This window comes from Fukomys damarensis, unplaced genomic scaffold (assembly GCF_012274545.1).
Source record: "Fukomys damarensis isolate Sample0158 unplaced genomic scaffold, DMR_v1.0_HiC HiC_scaffold_23, whole genome shotgun sequence".
Classification (NCBI taxonomy): Eukaryota; Metazoa; Chordata; class Mammalia; order Rodentia; family Bathyergidae; genus Fukomys; species Fukomys damarensis.
The window spans coordinates 53775625-53797949 of NW_022900935.1; the positions used below are offsets into that span (position 1 = coordinate 53775625).

Below are 22325 nucleotides of genomic sequence, written 5' to 3' on the forward strand. Positions count from 1 at the left end.
ATTGTGAAAATAGCCATACTTCCAAAACTGTTATACAGATTCACTGCAATCCCAATTGAAATCCCAATGGTATATTTCACAGATCTAGAGAAAACAAACCAAAAATTCATTTGGAACCAGAAGAGACCTAGAATAGCAAAAGCCATTCTGCGCAACAGTGACATGTCAGGGAGTGTCATAATCCCTAAATTGAAACTATACTATAAAGCCACTGTGATTAAAAAAAAAACACCAAAAAACAAAAAACAAAACAGCATGGTACTGGCAAAGCAAACAGACCCGAGGAGCATTGGAATAGATTAGAAGATGCAGCCAACAACACCACACATACTCAGCTACCTCATTTTAGACAAAGGAGCCAACCATCCTCACTGGAGGAAAGACAGCCTCTTTAATAAATGGTGTTGGAAAAACTGGATTTCAACTTGCCAAAGATTAAAACTAGACCCTTATCTTTCACCATGCACTAAACTAAAATTCAAATGGATTAAAGATATAAATATTAAAACAGAAACACTAAACTTGTTGCAAGATAAATTAGGTAGAACTCTTGAAGACGTTGGCATTGGAAAGACTTTATGAACAAATCCTCAGTAGCACAGGATCTAGCATGAAGAATCAATAACTGGGGTCTCATCTTTTTAAAAAGCTTTTTCACTGCAAGAGAAACCATCAACAGAGCTTGGAAACAACCCACAACGTAGGAATAAATTTTTACCAGCTGTTCCTCAGACAAAGGTCTACTATCCAGAATATATAAAGAACTCAAAAATATCAGACCCCCCAAATTAAAAAACCCAGTTCAAAAATGGGCATCTGATATGCATGGACATTTCTCAAACAAAGAAGTAAAAGCAGCAAATAAACATATGAAAAAATGTTCCACATCACTGGTCATTCGAGAAATTCAGATGAAAACAACACTGAGATTTCACCTCACCCCAGAAAGAATGGCTGCTATCAAGAAATCACACAATAACAAATGTTGGTGGGGTTGTGGGGAAAAAGTAACCCTTCTCCACTGTTGGTGGGAGTGCAGACTGGTGCAACCATTGTGGAAATCAATGTGGAGATACCTCAAAGAACTCAGATTAGAGGTCCCATTTAACCCAGCTATCCCTCTGCTGGGTATTATACCAAATGAATTAAAAGACTCATACCACAGTGATATATGCTCACCCATGTTTATAGCAGCACAGTTAGTAATAGCTGAAACTTGGAAACAGCCCAATTGCCCATCAACTGGAGACTAGATAAAGAAGGTTGTTTTTTTTTAATTTTAAATAAAATGGAGTATTATTTGGCCATAAAGAATGAGAAACTAGAGACATTTATAGCTAAGTGGATGCACATTAAGGACATATTGGGTTTTTTTTTGTTTTGTTTTGTTTTGTTTTTGGTTCTGGGGCTTGAACTCGGGACCTTGCACTTTCAAGGCAGGAGGCGGAAACACTGAGCTAAATCCCCAGCCCAAGGATATATCTTAAGTGAAATTAATTAGATACACATGTGTAAATACTGTATGTGTAAATACTGTGTAGTTTCTCTGGTGTGATAAACTAAGAATCAAATTCTATAAATGATATTGTGTAATAGGAAAAATGGTGTAAAGGTGCAGGGGAAGTGGGTGGGGTAGGGGAAAGGAAAGAAGGGAAAAGCAAAAACAAAAGAAAAGAAAAAAATGGAAACAATGTCTTTGTAAATAGGGAAGTGTGGAGGGGGTGAAGGGAGGCCAGGGGAATGGAGAAAATATAGGAAACAAGATATGACATGTAAAGGTACAAGAGCCCAATGATGAATGCAACTGGATTGTATACCTAAAATGTACCAATAAAAGAAAAAAAGTGACCCCTCCAAAAAGTGTTCCCTTGGTCTAGCAAAAAAATAAACTCTGCTGAAGAAAATGTTTCATTACGTGTCAAAAATTAAATTTTCAGGATCAGGGATTTAGCTCATTGGTGCCATGCCTGCCTCACAAGCTAAGGTCCTCAAATACAAGGTCTTGGTTTTGATCCCCGGCACTGGGCAAATCAAAACAAAAGAAAATAAAAATTTGTCATTGATCTGAAAACAAGAAATACTGGTAATTCAGTATCTAAAATATTGCCTCCAGTGACAGTTACACACTCCATTATTCAGCTCAGAGAAAAATGTGGCAAAGCACTGGTAAGCATTATGCCGGGGACAAGTCTTCCATGCAGAATAAAAGTGTTAGGATGCTATAGGTTTAAACACAGAGACTTTTCATCTAGAAACCCACTTTTTCTGGGTTTCTCCGTGTATGTACTTGTGTTACATGTGACTTACCAGAACGCTGGACCTCGGAGGCCCATCATTGTCATCAAGCCCTTCATTTTCTTCCTTTCCTTTGTAACACTAAGTGAGACATAGTAAGTGAACGGGGAAAAGCAAATAATGCAGATGAAAATGAAGAAATCCGTCATCATTCCTGTGTGACCAATGAAAGAATCTATCTTCATATGTTTTCCAGTAAGTGACATCAATTCCTCCATCACTGAGTGATTTGTTGCGATCTAAACGGAGATATCAGTGAACAAAGTTTGTGAATTCATACGATATTCTTTGTTTTCTTTCCATGAATGTGTACTGCACTTGCCTGGATTCAACGCCAATCTAAATTTCCTCTTACACATTCTGCTCCCGGAACTCTTGTCATACATTAGGGCGCACCCTAATTTCTCAGACTTTACAGTGTGTTTTATCGCCTCGAGGCCTACCACTGACTGATCAACTTTCTTGGAATTTTCCCTTCTTCATACGAAACTAGACATACTTCCCACCTGATAATTCAAGCATAAATATTATTTTGATAAAAATTGTTCTATAGTATTCTAGGCTGAGACACTTGCTTCCTTACTCACAAGAACTTTAATAGCTATGCTGTGTTCTAATAATTTTCATCTTCTGTTCTAATGATTTTCTGATTACGTGCCTGGCTTCCTGGCACTATAGAATTCCTTTACCAAAATTATCTGTTCTATATATTGTTATCTTCATCTTTATGCTATACTTGGCTTATGGCTGAAAAAAATCGAGTGAATGAACAACTAAAAGAATGAATGAAAGAGTAATTTAAGAGTAAGCAAATGAATAACTAGAGTTTTTCATTTATATTTTCTTTCACAAAACCTTTGATACTTCTAATAGCATTAATTTCAGTTGAACATCAATTTACATAAGGGTTTTGTACTTACTTCTATAATAGCGGCATTTATACCTGCTTGAAGAGCCACAAAACCTTCTGTCCAGAATTGTGAAATGCCACAATCAAAACTGTCTCTAACTTTACGGCAATGAGCTTTGGGAAAAAAAAAAACAAAAGCATAGCTTTAATTATGAAATGTGATAGCCTTGAATATAAGCAACAATGGATTTTACAAGTCCCCAAACTCCAAATGCTTACACATTGACCCAACCTCCTCCTCACAAACACACACACACACACACACACACAAATTCTAGTGATTATCCTCAAAGTGTAGAGAACAGAGAATTCCTACTTAGGAAATGTTCCTTAATTGCTATTTTATTCTAAGATTCACTCTAAAGATTTTTCATTTTTTCTTATGTGCATCACTGCCTCTCACATTTGTTTAGCTTATTTCCCTTGCTTTTTAAAACAATTTTATAATTATAAAGAATTAGAAAAGCAGTGAAAATAAACCAAAAAATAAAACAAAGCATTTGCTAATAAGATCACACTGCACATAACACAAAAACGCAAACAAATGGGACCTCTAAGATAAAAATAAGTTATAAAAATTTGTTTAATTTTTCTCTCTGAGGCTTTAGTCTTTTTTAAATAATCTGTATTATGAATAATGAACTTTCAGGCAAAGGAATAAGGAAAGTAATTCATCCAAAACAGAATAAAAAAGTTGAATACTGAGGAATTAACCAAACCAAGGAGGTGAAACCTTCTGAAATGAAAATTATAAAATACTAGAAAAAGAAGCTGAACAACACACTAGAAGAAGGAAGTCTTTTGGGGAAAAATTATTTTAAGAAATGAAAATGTAAAATTACCATTTATTGAAAGTTCAACTCTAGTTTATTAGAGAATAATTGGGATAGACTGGGAAATTAATTGAACATATTAATTTTAAATATTTTTAAATTATGAAGGCATACTTAAGACTTACACATGATATAGGAATTAGCTGAAGAAATATCTTTGTATTGACTACCCACTTTAAAACACAATGCATTACCCTTCACAATAGCATCCAAAAAAATGAAGTATCTAGGAATCAGTCTAACAAAAGAAGCAAAAGACCTCTACACTGAAAACCACAGCACTCTGAAAAAAGAGATCGAAGGGGATATAAGAAAATGGAAAGATATCCCCTGCTCCTGGGTAGGAAGAATCAACACAGTGAAAATGGCCATACTACCAAAACTGCTACACAGATGCAATGCAATGCCAATTGAAATTCCAACACTATATTTCACAGAACTAGAAAAAAGAATCCAAAAATTCATTTGGAACCAGAAGAGACCTAGAATAGCAAAAGCCATCCTAGGCAACAGACATATGGCAGTGGGTATAACAATTCCCAATTTGAAACTATACTACAAAGCCACTGTGATAAAAATAGCATGGTACTGTCAAAGAAACAGACCTGAGGATCAGTGGAACAGACTGGAAGACACAAAAACAAAACCAGATATACTCAGCTACCTCATCTTTGACAAAGAAGCTGACCGTCCCCACTGGAGGCAAGATAGTCTCTTTAATAAATGGTGTTGAAAATACTGGATCTCAACCTGCCAAAGATTAAAACTAGACCCTTATCTTTCACCATGCACTAAATTAAAATCAAAGTGGATTAAAGATCTAAATATTAAAACAGAAACACTAAACTTGCTGGAAGGTAAGTTAGGCAGAACTCTTGAAGACACAGGCATAGGAAAAGACTTTATGAGCAAATACTCAGTAGCATGAGAACTAGCAGAAAGAATCAACAACAGGGATCTCATCTTATTAAAAAGCTTCTGCACTGCAAAAGAAACCATCAGCAGAACTAAGAGACAACCTACAATGTGGGAAAAATTTTTTTACCAGCTGCTCCTCAGACAAAGGACTATTATCTAGAATATATAAAGAACTCAAAACAAAACATTCCATCCCCCCAAATACAAGGACCCAATTCAAAAATGGGCATCCGAAATGAACAGACATTTCTCAGACAAAGAAGAAAAAGCAGCAAGTAAATATATGAAAAACTGTTCCACATGACTGGTCATTTGAGAGATGCAGATGAAAACAACACTGAGATTTCACCTCACCCCACAAAGAATGGCTGCTATCAAGAAATCACACAATAACAAATGTTGGTGGGGTTGTGGGGAGAAAGGAACCCTTCTCCACTGCTGGTGGGAGTGCACACTGGTGCAACCACTATGGAAATCAATATGGATATACCTCAAAGAGCTGGGACTGGAGGTTCCATTTGACCCAGCCATCCCTCTGCTGGGTATCTTTCCAAAAGAATTAAAAGAATCATATCACAATGATATATGCACACCTATGTTTGTAGCGGCACAATTTGTAGTAGCTAAAACTTGGAAACAGCCCATTTGCCCATCAGTTGGTAACTGGATAAAGAAGATGTGTTTTTTCTATAAAATGGAATACTACTCAGCCATAAAGAATGAGAAATTAGATTCATTCATAGGCAAATGGATACATATTGAGGATATACTCCTAAGTGAAATAAATAAGTCACACATGTATAAATATCAAATAGTTTCTCTGGTGTGAACAAACTATAATAGTACATAAGATCCTAATGAGATAATCGACAATGTGAAATAGGAAGAAAAGGGCTAAAGGTGTAGGGAAAGTGGGAAGGGTAGGGAAAAGGTAATAAGGGAAAGAAAAAAAAATAGGAGAATATGAAAAAATGGAAATCAAGTGTTTGTAAATGGGGAGGGGAGGAGGGGGTGAAGGGAGGGCAGACACAAGGGGAAAAAATGAGAACCAAGACTTGTCATGTAAAGGTACAAGATCCCAATGATGAATGTAGCTGTACTGTATACCTAAAACATACCAATAAACTCAATGAGGAAAAAAAATGCATTAATAGTGGTGAAATCATCTTTTGTCTCCTCTGTGAGCTTGTCCTATTGCTGCTATGACCATCTCATGATAACTACCTTCCTAAAATTTGTGGTCATCTTTATCAATCTTTGTACTTTTGTATATTTGTATTTCTAACTAGTACTTAGTAAGGCACTTAAAATTTTACATATGTCGTACTGTGTGTCTTTTTTATTCACTAACAAAATCTTTGACATATTCAAAATATTCACCTTTTCTGTTTCACTTGAGGCAAATATGGCAGCATGTGACCACTCTTACGATCCCTTTTTATGAATAGAAGTCTTGCCATGCCTTTTAATAAAATTGTATAAGTTTTCCATAAAAGGGACTTTTTTACTTATAGATTTCCCCTCTCTAGAGAATTTTATAATTGTTCCTGTTGATCAATCTTTTCTAAAATGCTCCCCCATCACCAACGGCTGCGAATCCTTCTTGGTTTTTCAGGAGAGTATATTTTTTTCTTTTCTATTGACAAAATTATTTCATAGTATATGTCCGACAACCATGTTTTCTCAGCATTTAACCCTTAGTGCTGCTTCTCACACACACCGAGCATATACCTAGCAATTGTGGACGGTGAATTCACCATCAGAGAGGCTCTGTCTTCAGGTCCTTTTAGGAGGATGCCGGCACTACAGGGCAGTCTGAAGTTTATAACAGTTTTGAACATGCAGTCAGAGTGCAATCATTTCACTGTTACTTGAAAACGTGTTTGTAATTGAGCTTTTACTACATTGTAGGTGGCATAAAGGAGAACTACAAGCCTATATAAAGACAGAGATGCTAAAAGTTACCAAAACAAAATTTTCCTTTGCCCCACCCAGAGCGAATACAGTTGTTCTCTTATTCTGTTTTATTGTCAGAGTGGTTTCCTTTCCCCTCTTCCCTTTCATTCAAAACTCAGCCTTTAGAAAATTCCAGCCTAATGTAGCCATCTCCAGCTAATGCAGACACAAAGCCATGTTAATGTGTCTTTAACGTCGCTACTGAAGTACAAACTTCTTGTTTGCAAAGACCGATGAATGGATAGAACTTCATTAAACAGCGTTATCAGAACACCCTGATGTTTGATACCCCTTTTCTTGCTGGGCATTAGAATTTCCTGCCTTTTATGTGTACTTAGCTCTAGGAGAATTTTTTCTTCCAAAACGTATTTTGCCTCACATTTCGAATTTATTAGCCTGTCACTGTTACCTTGTTATTAAAGTTGATTATTTTGCACTAGTTCATATCTTTACACATGCTGTATTGTATAAGAGAAATTGACAGCTCTGTAGTTTCATAGCTGGAAAATTACCTGTGTGGTCTTTGTGCTCCTGCATGATTGGGATCCGAGATCCTCTGAGGAACTTTAAGTGGTAAGAGAAAGGGCTGGTAAATATGACTTTCACTACATCTTCATATTGGGTTGAAATTAGTTCTGTCATATTTTCTTCATCTGGAAAAGCTATTGCTTTTCTTCCTGCCATTACAAGAGAAAACACTGCTATAAATGAATTACTAAAAACAATGATTCTGGGAAATTACTTTCTATTCCCTCTAGTAGATTTATTTTTATAAAAATGAACCCAAGTCACACAACGACCTTAAATGACTCAAGGTAAGGAGGAGAACACATTTCTAACATTATAAATAACATCAGATGGAACACATAGAAATTAATTTTCTTTCATAGTCTGATTGATTAACCAGGTTAGCAACATTAGAATATTGTTATATTCCAAACAGATTATTAACAGAAAAATTATTCATCTAAAAATATTCAAATAGAGTAAAACAGTAAATGTGTTTATAGCTCAACTGGCCCTGATTTGCATTAGTGGAAGTAACTATACAAGTTTATTTTTCTTATAAAAAAAAAAACAATTATGTGTGACTAACATATCCCAAAAGAGTAAAAAATTCTTAAATGAGTAGAGTAGCAAAATGGGTGTCACTAACAAAATTTCTATTGTCCACAGATATTGGGTTCAGCTGTATAAATAAATGTATATATAAAATTTTATACAAATATGTTAAAAACTGAAAAACTGAAAAATGAATACTTGTTTCTTCATAGCAATGGGTTTTTGTATAAAACCGGATGACCAGACATCAGGGTTTTTTTTGTTTTTTGTTTTGTTTTTTTTTTTGCCCCGGGGCTCCAACTCAGGAGGACCTTGCCTTGCGAGACACCTGGTTCCGATATCATGTATTCTTATAAAAACGGATTTTAATCTTTAGTGCCTACCCTAAATCTGTGGGACACTTGGCGAGTTACTGAACACTTTTCCTCCATCACCCGTAGGATGCCTGGTGAGGTGCCACAGGAAGGCACGTTTGGGACAGTTCACATCCACAGGTTGGCAGTGCACACTGAGGCACAGACAGGAAGGAGAGCCGGGCATCAACTGGGACTGAGGCTGCAGAGACTAGGCCATAGCTGCCTGCACTCCTGCGTGCTACAGTGACGGCAAGCGTCTGCACACGGAACCTGTGTTTGGGGGTCAGGATTCAAAGCGAATACTTTTTTTTTTTTCAAAGCAAATTTAATGGTTACATGGACCAGTGTGGCTCTACGGATGGAGTTATCTAAAAAGGGAAGAGTGGTTATGTAAATTTTCAGCAGCTTGTGTGGAAGTCTACAGGTCAGGTAAGAACAGGGAATTCTGATACTCCAAGGTAATGCCGACTTCCTTCTGTGACACTTTCAGACTCAGATTTAAGTCACATTTATGAAGTGATCTTCATGGATGATTTTTTTAGATTTCTTTTCTCATTTTATGTTAAAGGACGCTATCAGATGTGCATATGTACTTATAAAGAGAAAAAAATCTGTTAGCTTTCTCCTCTTGACTTCCATCTGTCTTGTCCTAATAAGCCTCCCGAGATTTAGGGGTGACACACTTCCTCTTTTCTTTGTGTGTTTTGGAGGTATTGTCAGGGGGGCTGAGATCCTATGAACTGGAATATTACAAAAGATATGCTTTTCTTCCATGGGTGTTGCTAATCTGGTTAGAATCAAGTCTTGAAACTAAACAAGTCTAGAATAAGTACAGTCAGTAATTGAGTTTTTACTTAAACTCTATGTGTCAGGATTCTCTCACTTATCAATGAAAAGGTTCAAGATAAATAACATGCTGTTGATAAGATATCATAAAAGATGATAAAGATGGCTCACAGTTGCTTCAGAATTTTATACATAGTGCTAAACTTGCATTAACCAAAAGTCTTTTGGTTCCCAGTTCAGTGTTATTTTAAAAAGAGAAGAAAGAATTATTGCCTAGCTCTATTTGCAATGATAACGCTCGTCTCACATGTTCATGGATAGCTACTCAACTGTAGGAAGGAAAGATTTTTGTTCGTGTTTTGTTTTTGTTTCTTTGTGACAGGGCCTCACTTTGTAATTTAGGCTCGAACTCACTACCCCAGACTGGCCTTGAACTCATGGCAATCCTCCTGCCTCAGCCTCCCTAAGTACTGGGATTACAGACATGGCCACCACACCAGGAAGGACAGACCTTGAAATGTAGAATAAACCTAGATAGAACCTTCACATTTGAAAAGGAAAAATCTTTGGGTTGTTAAGGGGTGATTTAATTTCAAATTCAAGAAAGAGAGTTGATAAATGCTTGTTACCCAAGAGCACAATCGACCACCTTAAGACTTCTAAATGTTACTTAACAGCAGGGATCTCATATCAATATCAACAAATTCCCAAACACTCCCAAGTTTGAATCTGAGATTTGTGCTTCCAAAATCTGTACACAATTTATTTACTTTGTTTAGAGAATGAGCACTATAAGCACTGGTCTCCTTGGCTTACTTTTGTTTTCAGATAATGATTTGTATCCCTTTTCTTTAATCAAAGGAAATTATATTAACATTCTCTATTATCTGGTAATTTTGACAGCAAACATTTTATCAACTAGAAATTAATTATATACATTTGTGTCCAAATTAAATGCAGAAGTTCCTTCTGGTTTTGTATAAAACTTACCCATCATGAAGGAGGCAGAAGAGACTTTATTCATTATCCTTTGAGTTGTTCTGTTAAAAGGTGTATATGCAACCACAAATGTGGAATCATTAAGTGAATCTATACGTCCCAGGTCCAGAGGAGGCATTGATGAAAAATCATAAACTTCATGAAGTGTGTAAAATGTGTACAAGATAAATAGCAAAAATGCTGAGTACAACCATTCCTACATACTCGGAGAGAAAGAATATAGAAAATAATACAGTCAAATAAGTCGGTCATGACCCATCTTGTCATATAGCTGTGCTTTTGTTTGGCTACTTTTCCAATTCATCCCCTGTGGTGTGCATTGTTAACATATGCAAAGCACAGAAGTTGAGCAGTGTCATTAATTCCAGTGAATTTTTCTTTTTTGGTACCGGGGATCAAACTCGGGACTTCGCTCTTGCGAGGCAGGCAGCAGCACCACTGAGCTAAATCCCCGGCTCTCCAATGAATGTTATATGGAAGTGAAGTTGATTACTCTCTAAAGCTAGTGCCATTGCATACCCTGGGTTCTAATGCAGATCAGAGGCTTTGACAGGGCTGTGACCAGCGGATTAAACTTGATGGACCGGTATGTTTGATTTTACTACAAGTGTCTGTGGCAGGAGACAGTTCTGAGGCATTTTTTTCTTAAAAAAACACTTAATGCATTTCAAGACTGTATGGTTGAAAATTTTAAAACTTCAGGGACCTTAGAATACTGGCCTGGTATGGCAGGTATTAGGCCTAGAAACCTATACACTACAAATAACAAATCACTTTTCAATATTTTAATTTCAAAAATATTTGGCCTTAAAAAGTATTTCATGGAATATAGGCTTAGCCTTAGCACAATCACAATTTAAACAGCCAATGCTAGCTACATATACCTACCTGCTATTTACATGGCAAGATTATAAGAAATAATGATGATTTTTTTCTTCACCTTACTGAATCAACTCTCTGAAGTCTCTATTTTCTTAAGAAACCAAATGCTTATTTAAAAAGAAAACCAGATCAAAACCTAAGGCCCTGGTCCCAGACATTGTACCTGTTGGGTCAAATGCTTATCTTTCCTTCACTTTACCATCATCTTCATCTTAATTCACCACCATATTAATCTTAGCATTAATGAATACAACACTAATTAGTTCTTTTAAATGCCTTTTTAAGCTTTAAAGATATTTATTGAGTCTCAGTTGCTGCCTTCTTGATTTTATTTAGTCCTTGATATATTGCCTATGTGTTCACTGCATAGACATGTGGTTTATTTTTCAGGGCCAGTCTATAAAGGATACTTGCCACAGAGGGAAACACATTTTAACAGCACACATATGAAGGCACATAAACATTGCATCATACCATCAAAGTGTCCCTTTTCATTCTTTTTTTTTTAATCAGGTTCTTGCAAAATAGGGCCCATGTTTGTTGACACAGGCTTATCTTTCTTTTCACCATTTTGCTGTTTAATAAGAAAAAAAAGGAGAACTAGAGGTTAAGATCTTAATGTAAGATAAAATTTAATGAAAACAGCTCATACCCTGACCTCTGTACATTTCCAAAGAGATGCTTAGGTTCTGTGACTCCAAATTTAGCCTTTCATCTCTCTAATGCCTCCTATCTCTCCTTCTTCCACATCAACTTTTTTCAACAGTATATTTTCTTAAACATATACACATCTATTCACTCTATAAATACATCTTAATGCATTTGCATTCTTAGATTCTCCACAATACAAATCTTTAGAAACTGATATATCTCAAAACAATTTAACAGATATTTTGTGAACTTCTACTTGTGAGCTTTTTATATTAATAGGATGTAAGGCAACTACACGATTTCATTTTCCATGGGGGCAAAACTTAATCTTCATATTCCTTCTATGAAAACATGATGCTGTTAAAATAGAAAACATACCAGAATTTTGGATCCAAATGAGTCTGTTCTTTTTGACAATATAAATGGGATTATATCATCAATATGACTCTGTTCACATGAGGCAAGATGTCTAGGTGATGCACCTAGAAAAGGAATTGCAGTTATTAGGTATGGAATTACCAATCCTCATCATCCTTCTCCTCATTATACAGAAGTTTCGTTCCACCTTCTCTGTTCATAATACACAAGAGTAGCTATCTTATGACAGTCATGAGTTGAATCATTGTACATATTGATTTCACAAGTTACTATGGAAAGACCATACTATGTGGTGTGCTTGAGGTGGTAGAAAGAGTCTCCTTGAGACAAATTCAGAAAGTCTCAAGCTGGATTAAGAACCCATGAGCTTTGACCTATCTTTTTCAGCTTCCTGTTATTGACCATCTGGAAGAATCAAAATGACATGGGTTATAAAGGAAGTGGTTATAGTCTTAGAGGGCAGGTATGCTAAATAAAGACAAGATGAGTGTGCTCTAGTGGGAGAACTTGGGAATGGAGAGAAATGGTATTTACTACTTTAGAGCCTTAGATTGGGGAAGCGCACAGTGGAATTTGGGTCAAACTTGGGCACTGACCCTTGCATACTCTTTCCTGATGAGGGGTGCTAAGCACCATGAGCACCACCTCAGCTCTTCTATGTTGGGCACACAGGATGGTATTGAAGGCAAGCTTTGTTTTTGGTCAGTAAGGAAACAGTAAAGAGAATAAAGTGTTTGCTTTCGCAGCTTTTATAGCAATATAAAATTTCTGCAACATTAGAGTATATGTTTAGTATTTGTATAAATATTGCTCTGCAAATTAGAAACAAAGTGATACTTCACAACATGGTTTGAAGGATGTTACTGTGCAATGTTCTGGGAAAACAGGATTCTTCCCAGGTTGACAGTTGGGGAGAGTTGGGCTGCAGCCTGCTGAAAACAGAAGGCCAGAACCTCTGTGGAAGGCCATGTTGTGTATGCAGGTGCACTCAGCATTTGGGAGGTCTGGTCAGCCGGACCCTGAGAGGCAGAGTAACAGCTATAATGTCCAAGAATGTAAACCAATGGCACTTCTTCTGTGTGTGTCTGTGTATGTGTGTGTGTGTGTGTGTGTGTGTGTGTGCACCTGTGTACATGTGGTTTGAGCAGGTAAATGACATCGGTGAGGAAAAGATGTAGAGATGAAACAAGGTAGATCTGGAGCATCTCAAAAGGAGCCCTGAGCAGGAGTAATCAGGGAGTGGAAGTACAGTGGGAGATGAGTCCCCTCCAGTGGCAGAAATAGCAACTCTGGAGTTCTCACTTGTATGAAGGTGTTCCTGAGGGGGAGGAAGGGTCTTCATAAAAGTTGGTGCACATCAGTCAAAGATCTCCAGATAAATGGACCCAATCGGGTATATATGTATACATCTATGGAAAGATGAAAGGATTTTAAAGAATTGGTATCATCCAACTGTGGGGGTAGCAATTAAAAAATCTGTAGTGAAGGCCATCAGGCTAGAAATTGAGGAAAGGGTTGGTATTGCATTCTTGAGTCCAACTTCTGCAGGGCTGCAAGCTGGAAATTCAAGCAGGGTTTCTAGGCTGCAATCTGGAAAAGAAGACCATATTCTTTGGAAGCACTTCAGTATGTGTTTTCTACGCCTTTGACAGATGAAATAAAATTCACTCACACTTGGGATAGTAATTCATTTTCTCAAAAATCTACTGTATTAAGCAGTAAGCGAAGAAAAATAGCATTGCACAACATTTGCACTCATCTTTGACCAGACAACTGAGTGCCACAACTCAGCCAGGTTAACACACAAAAACAGCCCTCAAAATGAGGGACTTTATGCATCTTTTTTGCAGTAGCAGACACACTGTATGTATCACCCAAGAGGAAAAGTTTCAGTGCGTGGTTGAATTTTGCATCTTGTAATAATCCCAATCCACAAATCCCACACAAACAGGATGTGCTTGGCATTCCCTGAAAACTTTGTTTATAGAGAAAAGCAAATGTTTACAGTATATTAATAAAAGGTTATAGTTGTATTAGAGAATAAATTTCTTAGCCTGAATTACAAAAATATTATTTTATAAAGAACATTAATTTTATGCAAAGCATGACAGGGATGGCTGGCTTATAGAAATGAAATAGGACTTTCATGCACAAAACCTCCATCTCCATGCTGCCCTAGGCTGATTGGCTCTTAGGTCCTGAAATTAGCTAGAAGCGACCTTGTTTTGTTTGCCATGTGGTTGCATAATAGCCAGCATAATTTTTCTGCAATATTGTCACAGAGATAGAAGAAGTGTGTCCCTGCCCAAAGCGTTCAGCTCATTCATGAGCTAGAATCACGCACTGGGCAGTGCTATTTCCTAGAGTCAAGCTCAGACCGGGAGTGCAGGGACAATTTTCAATGGGAAGCCCTTGGCCACTGCAGGCTCAGAGGGTTTTGCCAGACCAGGAACCTGCACATGGCTGGTTAGCAAGACTGCGAGGCCAGTCTAGTAGAGGCAGATGATGGAGAGAGTGGGACAGAAAGCCCACGGAATGACAGCTAGATACAGGAGGAAAATTCAAGAAAAACAAGCTTCAAGTCAGGATGTCTAGGACTCCCATGATTTGCTTCTGGCATTGCAGATGCTCTTGAAGAGAGTTTTGGGCAGGGTGAATCTGCCAAAGGGGTGATCTCCTGACTATGAAATCAGTCACATCCCAGTGTAGCCTGACAAACTGAGTTGTATTCCCAAGTCTTTAGGCTTGTCATTGTGGGTCAGTCTTAGAGTGTAACCAAATGCCTTAAACTCTCCTGTGTTCACTTTCCTCCCTGATTCATATATGCTTTTTTCCTGGATATATGCATTCTGAACAAAAAGTAAGGCATAGTCTTATTATAATACATTTCATAGTTCACTTCTAACCATAAAGATCCTGATTTTTCTCCTGTCATGCTAATTTTAAAATCAGAAGAATCCCTTTTGCTTCACCACAACAAAGGAAAACTGTTGATTACAAAAAACTCACAATGGCAAAGGGAGTGGACTTGAAATTGTACAGTTGTAATAAAAAATACACATTTCTCAATCTGACTGAACACATTTATACTCTGAGAGTAAAAGATGCCAGAATGTAGCGTCCACTTCAAACATATCAGTCTGAGAATGAGAGCCAGAAACCATAAAAACTTTTCTGCAAATATTAACAGTAAATAGTGGCACAGAGTAAATCTGTACAAACTCCTGCAAATTGCTGTGCAATAAAATCATACATGTATAATTATATATGTAAATGCATTAACATTCAGAGTCACACATCAAATACAGCCAAATCTTTAAGTTTCTTGTGACCCATCCACCAACAAATTTCCATCTGACTGGCACATTTATTTCCTCATGTTTTAAAATCTCACTGAAATATCCTAGTCACAATTTTAAAAGAGATATTTATTTGCAGAGACCTTTCTGTCTGTGCAGATTATCAGCTGATATTCACAAATACTAAATTAATTTTTTAAAAATTCCCTCACAGATATTTAGTATAAGGAAACATATTTATAACTCTATAATACAAACACAAAAATTAAGATGAACTTACTTTTGGGGTTTCTGAAGAAAGTGACCTACAAACTCAGTTCATTCCTGGGTCTTGTTATTTCCAAGAAAATGGTGCACATTTCTTACTGATCTGTACATCTTTCTTATACTTGAATTCTGCCTGCTCTGAAAGCTCCCAATCAGACTGCTTTTTGGAGAGAGCACAGGGGCAATTTTCTTGGCTTGCTAAACATTGAATACACGTGATCACTGTTGAACAAATTTTTTTTACTGACTTTCAGCCAGTTTCTGTGGCAGAGACCAGCCATCTGTGCTTAGTTGGCTGGCTGTTACGGGATTCTAAAGAGCTCTATTGCTGAGGGAATTCAGTGTTTGTAATTTTTTTATACGCCCCTGGAGAAATTGGCCTATTTCAAAATATAAAACACTAACATCAACCAGTAAAGAATAAAGAGCCTAGAGAAAAGGCTTTTGTCTCTATCCAGGAGACCTGGATATTCTGACTGATGTGTTGAGAGTCAAATAATCTAATCATTTTGTGCCTCATTGCTTCACCTCATTTTGTAAGGTATGTACCTCTGTGAGAATTTCTCAAACTGAGCACAACTGATATTTTGAGTTGTGTAATTCTTTGGTGCAATTCTTTTAATTCTATGTAATTCTTTAGAGGGCTGAGGAGGCAGACACAGAGGAGAAGTAAAGACAAAGATCAGAGGAAGCAGGGAAACCCAGGAAATGACACACTAGAGTGCTGAATGGAACACTGGGTCATCAAGTCAGATGAAACACCAGCAATGATGTCAGGAGTAACGGCGAAGGCACCGTGATTTTTGCCTATGTATTGAATCCCCAAGAATACTGATCCCACAGGATAACTAGGAATGTGAATTATATACACATATATACAGTTTTATTGCTTCGGCAAGCTTGAGAAATATTCTTCTCTGACAGTGCCCAATTTAACAAATGAAGGAATAAAGAATGTAGGATTCTGGTCAGGTAGTTTAGGATGGGTGTGGTGGAAAGTCAGAGTTGTAAAACAAAATGTAGCTAAAGACTATAGTCTAAGTGATAAAGGCCACGAGAGCCGGAGATTTAGCTCAGTGGTGCAGCCGCCTGACTTGCAAGCACAAAAACAAAACGAAACAAACAGAACACTGTATGGCTAGATTTTGAGATTAGAAGTTCTCTTTTGATAATGCAAATAAATGACATGAAGAATTGCCAGGAAATAATTTTTTATCAGTGAGAAAATAATCAATTAGTGAGTAAGCTGAGCAACTCAGAGCAATGGAATAACATGAGTTTAGTTGAAGATGAGGAATGAAAAGGGCAATATCAAATCTGCCTCATCTGATAGGAACATTTTACCTCGATTTTCTACTTTTTCAGTTTTATTTACTTTTCAACTTTTAATTTTATATTTTACAATCATTGTGTTTCCTTTTTAATTTCTTTTTGTTTTTTGGGAAAGGATCTTGCTGTGTGGTTCTGGTGGCCTTGAATTCACTGTGCCGCCCAGGGTGGTCTCCTGCCTTAGCTTCTGAGTGCAGTGCTGGGCTCTCAGGTAGACACCACCACGCCTGGAGGGTACATTCCTGTTGTGATTCCCACATGCAGTCTTTTTCCCCCTTTCCAGTTCACTTCCCAAATTCAGCACCATTAGTCACCGGGCCTCATCTTAAATATGTGCTCAACACAAAAGGTCACAAACAAAAAGCAATGTGACTCACAAAAGGCATGGAGCTACTCAGACAAGAATGAAGATCCAAGTAAGCGGACCCTAACAGAGACTTTACTCTTGATCAAACAAATCAAAACTGAACATACATTTATTAGTGCAGAAAGAACTGTAAGCCATTATCCAGCCTATAATTAGAATCTTATATTTCATTTAAATGGCTCAAAGTATCAAAAGGATTCATTTCCATCCATTAATTCACTTTCCGAAGCTAAATCTGCAAACAGTAGTCATGACCTGAGATACAGCTCTACTTTTATAAACAAATAATGTTATCTGTTACATTCTAACTTGTGAAATAAACAAACGATTATAAGATCTCTGAGGTCCTTTTCTGTTCAGAATCCTGAGACAGTTGCAAATGGATGAGTTATGTGTATCCCTAAGTTCCAAGCAAGGAGGATTCAGTACAGAGTAAGGATTTCCTTCCTTTTGAGCTGATACATCTGCCTCAATATTAACCTTTTCTATCAAGATTCCCAAGACATGTTTTGTCCTTCTGTAACTGGTGGAGCGGCACCCCTACCAAGCAGGCTCTGGCTTTGTTTTTGATAGTTGTCACTACATTTACTTTCCGAGATTTCACTACAGACCTGAGTTAGTTGAGCACTTTATTTTCCCTCATAGAAATAATTTATAGGCTATTGTGCGACACATTACTAAGGTCTCTGCTCTCTTAAAAATATCCAGAGATGTGAACATCAAACAAGTTATTGCAGTGTTTACATATACTTCTTGATTATTGACCATGTTTATCCCTAATTTACTAGATTTGTTCCATATGAACAGTTTTTGTACTGTGATCTGGACACCAAAACTCCTATAAAAAGGAGATTCATGGTCATGAACTCATTTTTTACTTTGTCTCAGTGCGATAAAATTATCAAGTAGTTCATTTAATAAACACATCAAGATAGTATAATAGGGCTGACTTTGGACGTGTCTTCAGATAACGTGGGTTTTCACACTCATGTGGGAATGGGACTGGCATTTAGTGGGCAGAGACGAAGGATGTTACTAAATGTTCTACAGTACATGAGCTTCCATCACCACCCAAAAAAGAATTTTGCAGAGCAGAATGTTAGTTGTGACACTGTTGAGAAATTTGCATCTCATATAACAATAGATAAATGAACATCACTAAAATTATCTATTCATAGTCATTGTAATGTTTTCATTTATTAAGCCCACAGGATAAAGTATGCTTACCCTTTACTTCAAATGATCCAAATAGTCACTCAATACAACTTTGTATACCAAGGTCTAGATCTACTGTATAATACAAATCAGAATGGACCCACCTGAACACATTATGTCTTGGTTTAAACTGTGTTGCCTCTGGCTAGCTTGGGTTCATGCTTTTAGGGATAATGACAATTAAAACTAAAGCACAGATCTACAAGGATAGAAAGCCTTAATTGGAAAGTTAGAGGGAAGATAAAAGGACTCTAGCTTAGGCAGTTAGAAGGAGCACACCCTGATACAAGGCTTCAGACAGGCCTACCCACAATGTAAGGTAGTCAGGTTTCAAGGACGGGCTTGTGGCTGGAGTGTTATCATTGAGTGTTATCACAGTCCTGTTGTCAGAGTTCTGGAATCCTTTTGACTGAGGGGAGGTCTCATTTTCAGATGATGATGAGTTCAGGACAATGGCTAAAGACTTCAAGGCAGAACTAAATGTCCTGGTAATCTTCCAACCTGGTGTCATCAATCTTACACTTTTCTTTCTTTTTTTTTTGTACCGGGGATCAAACTTGGGTTCTTGTGCTTGAGAGGCAGGCAGCAGAACCACTGGTGTCATCAATCTTAAACGGGGTGAGAATAGGTAAACTCAGGGCTAATCAACCTTATTTTGCAAAATTTTAGATAGATAGTCCCTAAATGATTAACATATCTATATGCAGAACTAAAAAGAGACTTAACCCAAGATTAACAGTAACAGAGGATACAAAATGAAAGCCAGACTTTGTTTTGCTTTTAGTTACTTATTGGTTATCTATAGATCCAAGTGAAGAGTCATGCATGGTTCATAAAAAAATAGCTTTTAAATGTCTAGCTGTTCCTGGAGAAAATGTAAACCATGCTTTTAATGAGTAGCAAGTAAGGGCAAGGATGTTGGCTGTTTCCCTTTTCCTATGGTGGTCTCCAATTAGGTCCTGACTGCATCACTTGTACTCAAAGAGGGATTTGGGGGAGACATTAAAATACATTTTCCAATTTACGGTTTTGTTTCAAGACAGCAATTTTAATGCAAGATTTTAACTCTCTTGCTTTGAAATTTCCAGATATAATTCATTAAATCAAAACAAGAGAAAATTTATATGAGCACTAGTAATAGATAAGTTGGGATTTTTTGGTTAGACACTTTGGAGATGGTTATTGTGCAAACAGATGGGGGAGTGAAGAAAGTATCAACAAGCAGAATCAATACAGATGAATGTGTTGGAAAATAATGGTGGCACTGCACAATAGGATCTTTGAAAATAGGAACAACAGAAATGAGATGGGGCCAAACACTGCAAGCACACATACTGATTTGTCAACCTGAATAAGAAATACCCTACTGAACTGGATCAGCACAGTTCCAGGGCATATAACTCGATAAAGAGATGTACTGAAGACAGAAGACACACCCTGAGTAGGTCAGAACGCACTAGAAGGGACACAAAGGGGGAAGGCTGGCTTTTGTTTCTTTGGAGGAGCTCCAGCCTTCACCTTTGCCTTGGACGCTGTCTCCCGGCTTCTCCTGACATGGACTGGCACAGGACTCTACATTGAGCTCTGGGCCTTTGACCTTCTACTGGATCCTTCATAGCTCCATCGTTCAGACAGCCCTGCTGCTCCTCCTCACCTGACTCGGAAAGCAACCATTATAAGCCTGCCTTGTAAATCCTTATATTTATACATCTTGGATGAGATTTGTTTTTGTAGTGAGCACTAACTGATATAAAAGGGTTGAGGCAGTAAATGAAGACAGGGATGTCAGACTTTCATCCCACTGTAGTCACCCATCGGATTTCTGAGGCTCATGTGAAGAGTCAATGTTTTCAGCAAAAGCAGCCCTTAGGTCCCCAAGAAATAATCTAGGCAGCTGGTATCAACACCTACACATCAGAGGCGTTTTCTACACCAACCTTAGTGAGAAGCTATAATGTTTTACCCAGCTGTATGACCTTCACAGTTTGTGATCTGGAAGTCTAGTGAGAGCAAGTGAAACTAGAGGATTTATTTAAGTTTTTGTTGTTGTTCTGTAACAATTCACTTGTTTCGTTAAACATTTTGCTTCTGTGATTTAATCATGGTCCCATGACAGATTTGTCAGTTTGTTGAGAAAAGCACAAGGGTAGAGAAGTAACACATCATGCTAGAAGTGGAAATGGTTTGTGGAGTCCAGGAATCTCTTTTGCTCTCCTCTCCTTCAGTCCTAGCACAGTGGTCCCTAAATGTCTCAGTGGGAATGGTCACCTTCATAGGGTTCTGTTCCAGCGGAGGACTGGAGACAGCTCACTCGTCTCTGGCAATTGCAACAGAACCCTGCATGAGAAGCACCTTCTTCCAGGGTTTTCATCTCACCTTTTTCTTGGCATCAATGACTACATAGGTTATTGTAATGCTATTTATTATAAAAAACAACAGCAAATACTCAATAGTCTCAGGAGCTTCATAATACCAAGTAGTCACAGCTCCATTTTTCACCTTCTGTTTGTCACCTCTCAAATACTATACAGGACACCCACATTCCATCTCCTGTCCCCCCCACCATGTTCAAAGACAGACACAGAGCCTCAAGTTTTCCTCTTACTTTGAATTTCCATGACTTCCCCTGCTGCCACTGTCCAAAGAAAACATTTCCATCTTTTAGGGACCAGAAGACTAAATCACATAATCTAATCTCTCCAGGCCCACCCAGATAACCTTCCATGTTAATGTAAACTGCGTGACACAACCCTACTGACACAGTGGAGCAATAACACATCAGGGTCTAGAGATCAGCAGACTGTTTATAGTGGACCATTTTAGAAATTCTGCTTCCCAAATAAAAAATATAAATAAAAATAATTATTTCAATGTTATTATGAGGTTTGCATAAAAGAGTCAATATAGACACAACATTTAGCACATAATATATTCTTAGTCTTTTTATAAATGATATGAACATTGCCATTATCATATTATGCTTCCAAAACTGTCACATTTCTGAAATTCTGTGGCCTAAATTTAAGGTTTTACTTTCTTTTATAGGACTGATAGATAAAAATCTTTTTCTTGAAAGATTCTCACTTCAATTGTTAGCCTTTCTTTGCCTCAATTTTTTAGCCTGAAACATATGCCCACAGGGTATTAAAATGATACAATACACATGCCTTTGCCAGCTCTCATACTATAGCATATCTATACTTTGTCTCTTTAAAAAAAAAAAAAAGCCTCACTAGAATCTTTCCTGGCTTAACAGAAGTTTCATGGAACAACTAAACTCAGTCTTAGAAAGTTGTGATTTATTTATGGGAAAAGACTTTTAATACAATAATTGCACCGTTTTGGCTTATTGTAAGGAAGATTTATTCTAGCACCAAGATAAAGTGAACTGTAGTTTTCAGCAGATTCCCTTGCATCGGTTCATCTGTAAATCATAAAAATCAAGAGAGTAAGTAGGACTAGTGTTAATGTCCCCTTTTGGAAGTGAGAAATCTGGAGACCTTTTGCTCAAGCTCTCTTCTGATTAGAGTGATGGCAGTATGGTTTTCGTGAACTTGGAAGATGCAAGAAAAGCTAGAATAAAAGTAAAGGTTTTCATATAATCAGTGTTCAGTTAGCTAGAAATAATAACAGTGATGAGAAAACAGAAATGCTACTAAATTAAGTGTACAATTTATTGTATTGATTTTAAGGTGCTACACGGTCACTACTTGTACAGGTCATGATATATATTATATATAGATATGGTAAATTAAGACCAATGAAATAATGAGTTTTTAGTGTGTAACAGGAGGGTACGACCTTCCATTTCATATATATATA

The 22325-nt window shown here is 37.2% G+C and overlaps 1 protein-coding gene across 4 annotated transcripts in view; it reads right to left on the reverse strand.

Moving 5' to 3' along the window:
- The window catches only part of LOC104873740 (ATP-binding cassette sub-family A member 8-A), a 76725-nt gene extending 60875 nt beyond the window's left edge, over positions 1–15850 (reverse strand). Inside the window, exons 1-8 of one of the 4 annotated variants that reach the window (XM_019210021.2) lie at positions 15606–15849; positions 13329–13435; positions 12027–12130; positions 11472–11571; positions 10107–10311; positions 7425–7589; positions 3216–3319; positions 2308–2534 (exon numbers count right to left, since the gene is read on the reverse strand). In XM_019210021.2, the coding sequence (XP_019065566.1) occupies positions 2308–2534; positions 3216–3319; positions 7425–7589; positions 10107–10311; positions 11472–11567 (797 nt within the window). In that variant the 5' untranslated portion in view covers positions 11568–11571; positions 12027–12130; positions 13329–13435; positions 15606–15849. Of the gene's footprint in view, positions 1–2307; positions 2535–3215; positions 3320–6687; positions 6883–7424; positions 7590–10106; positions 10312–11471; positions 11572–12026; positions 12131–13328; positions 13436–15605 lie in introns of those variants that run through there. The other 3 variants (XM_033767279.1, XM_019210022.2, XM_019210023.2) reach the window with 3 other exon arrangements.
- Positions 15851–22325: the final 6475 nt, after the last annotated feature.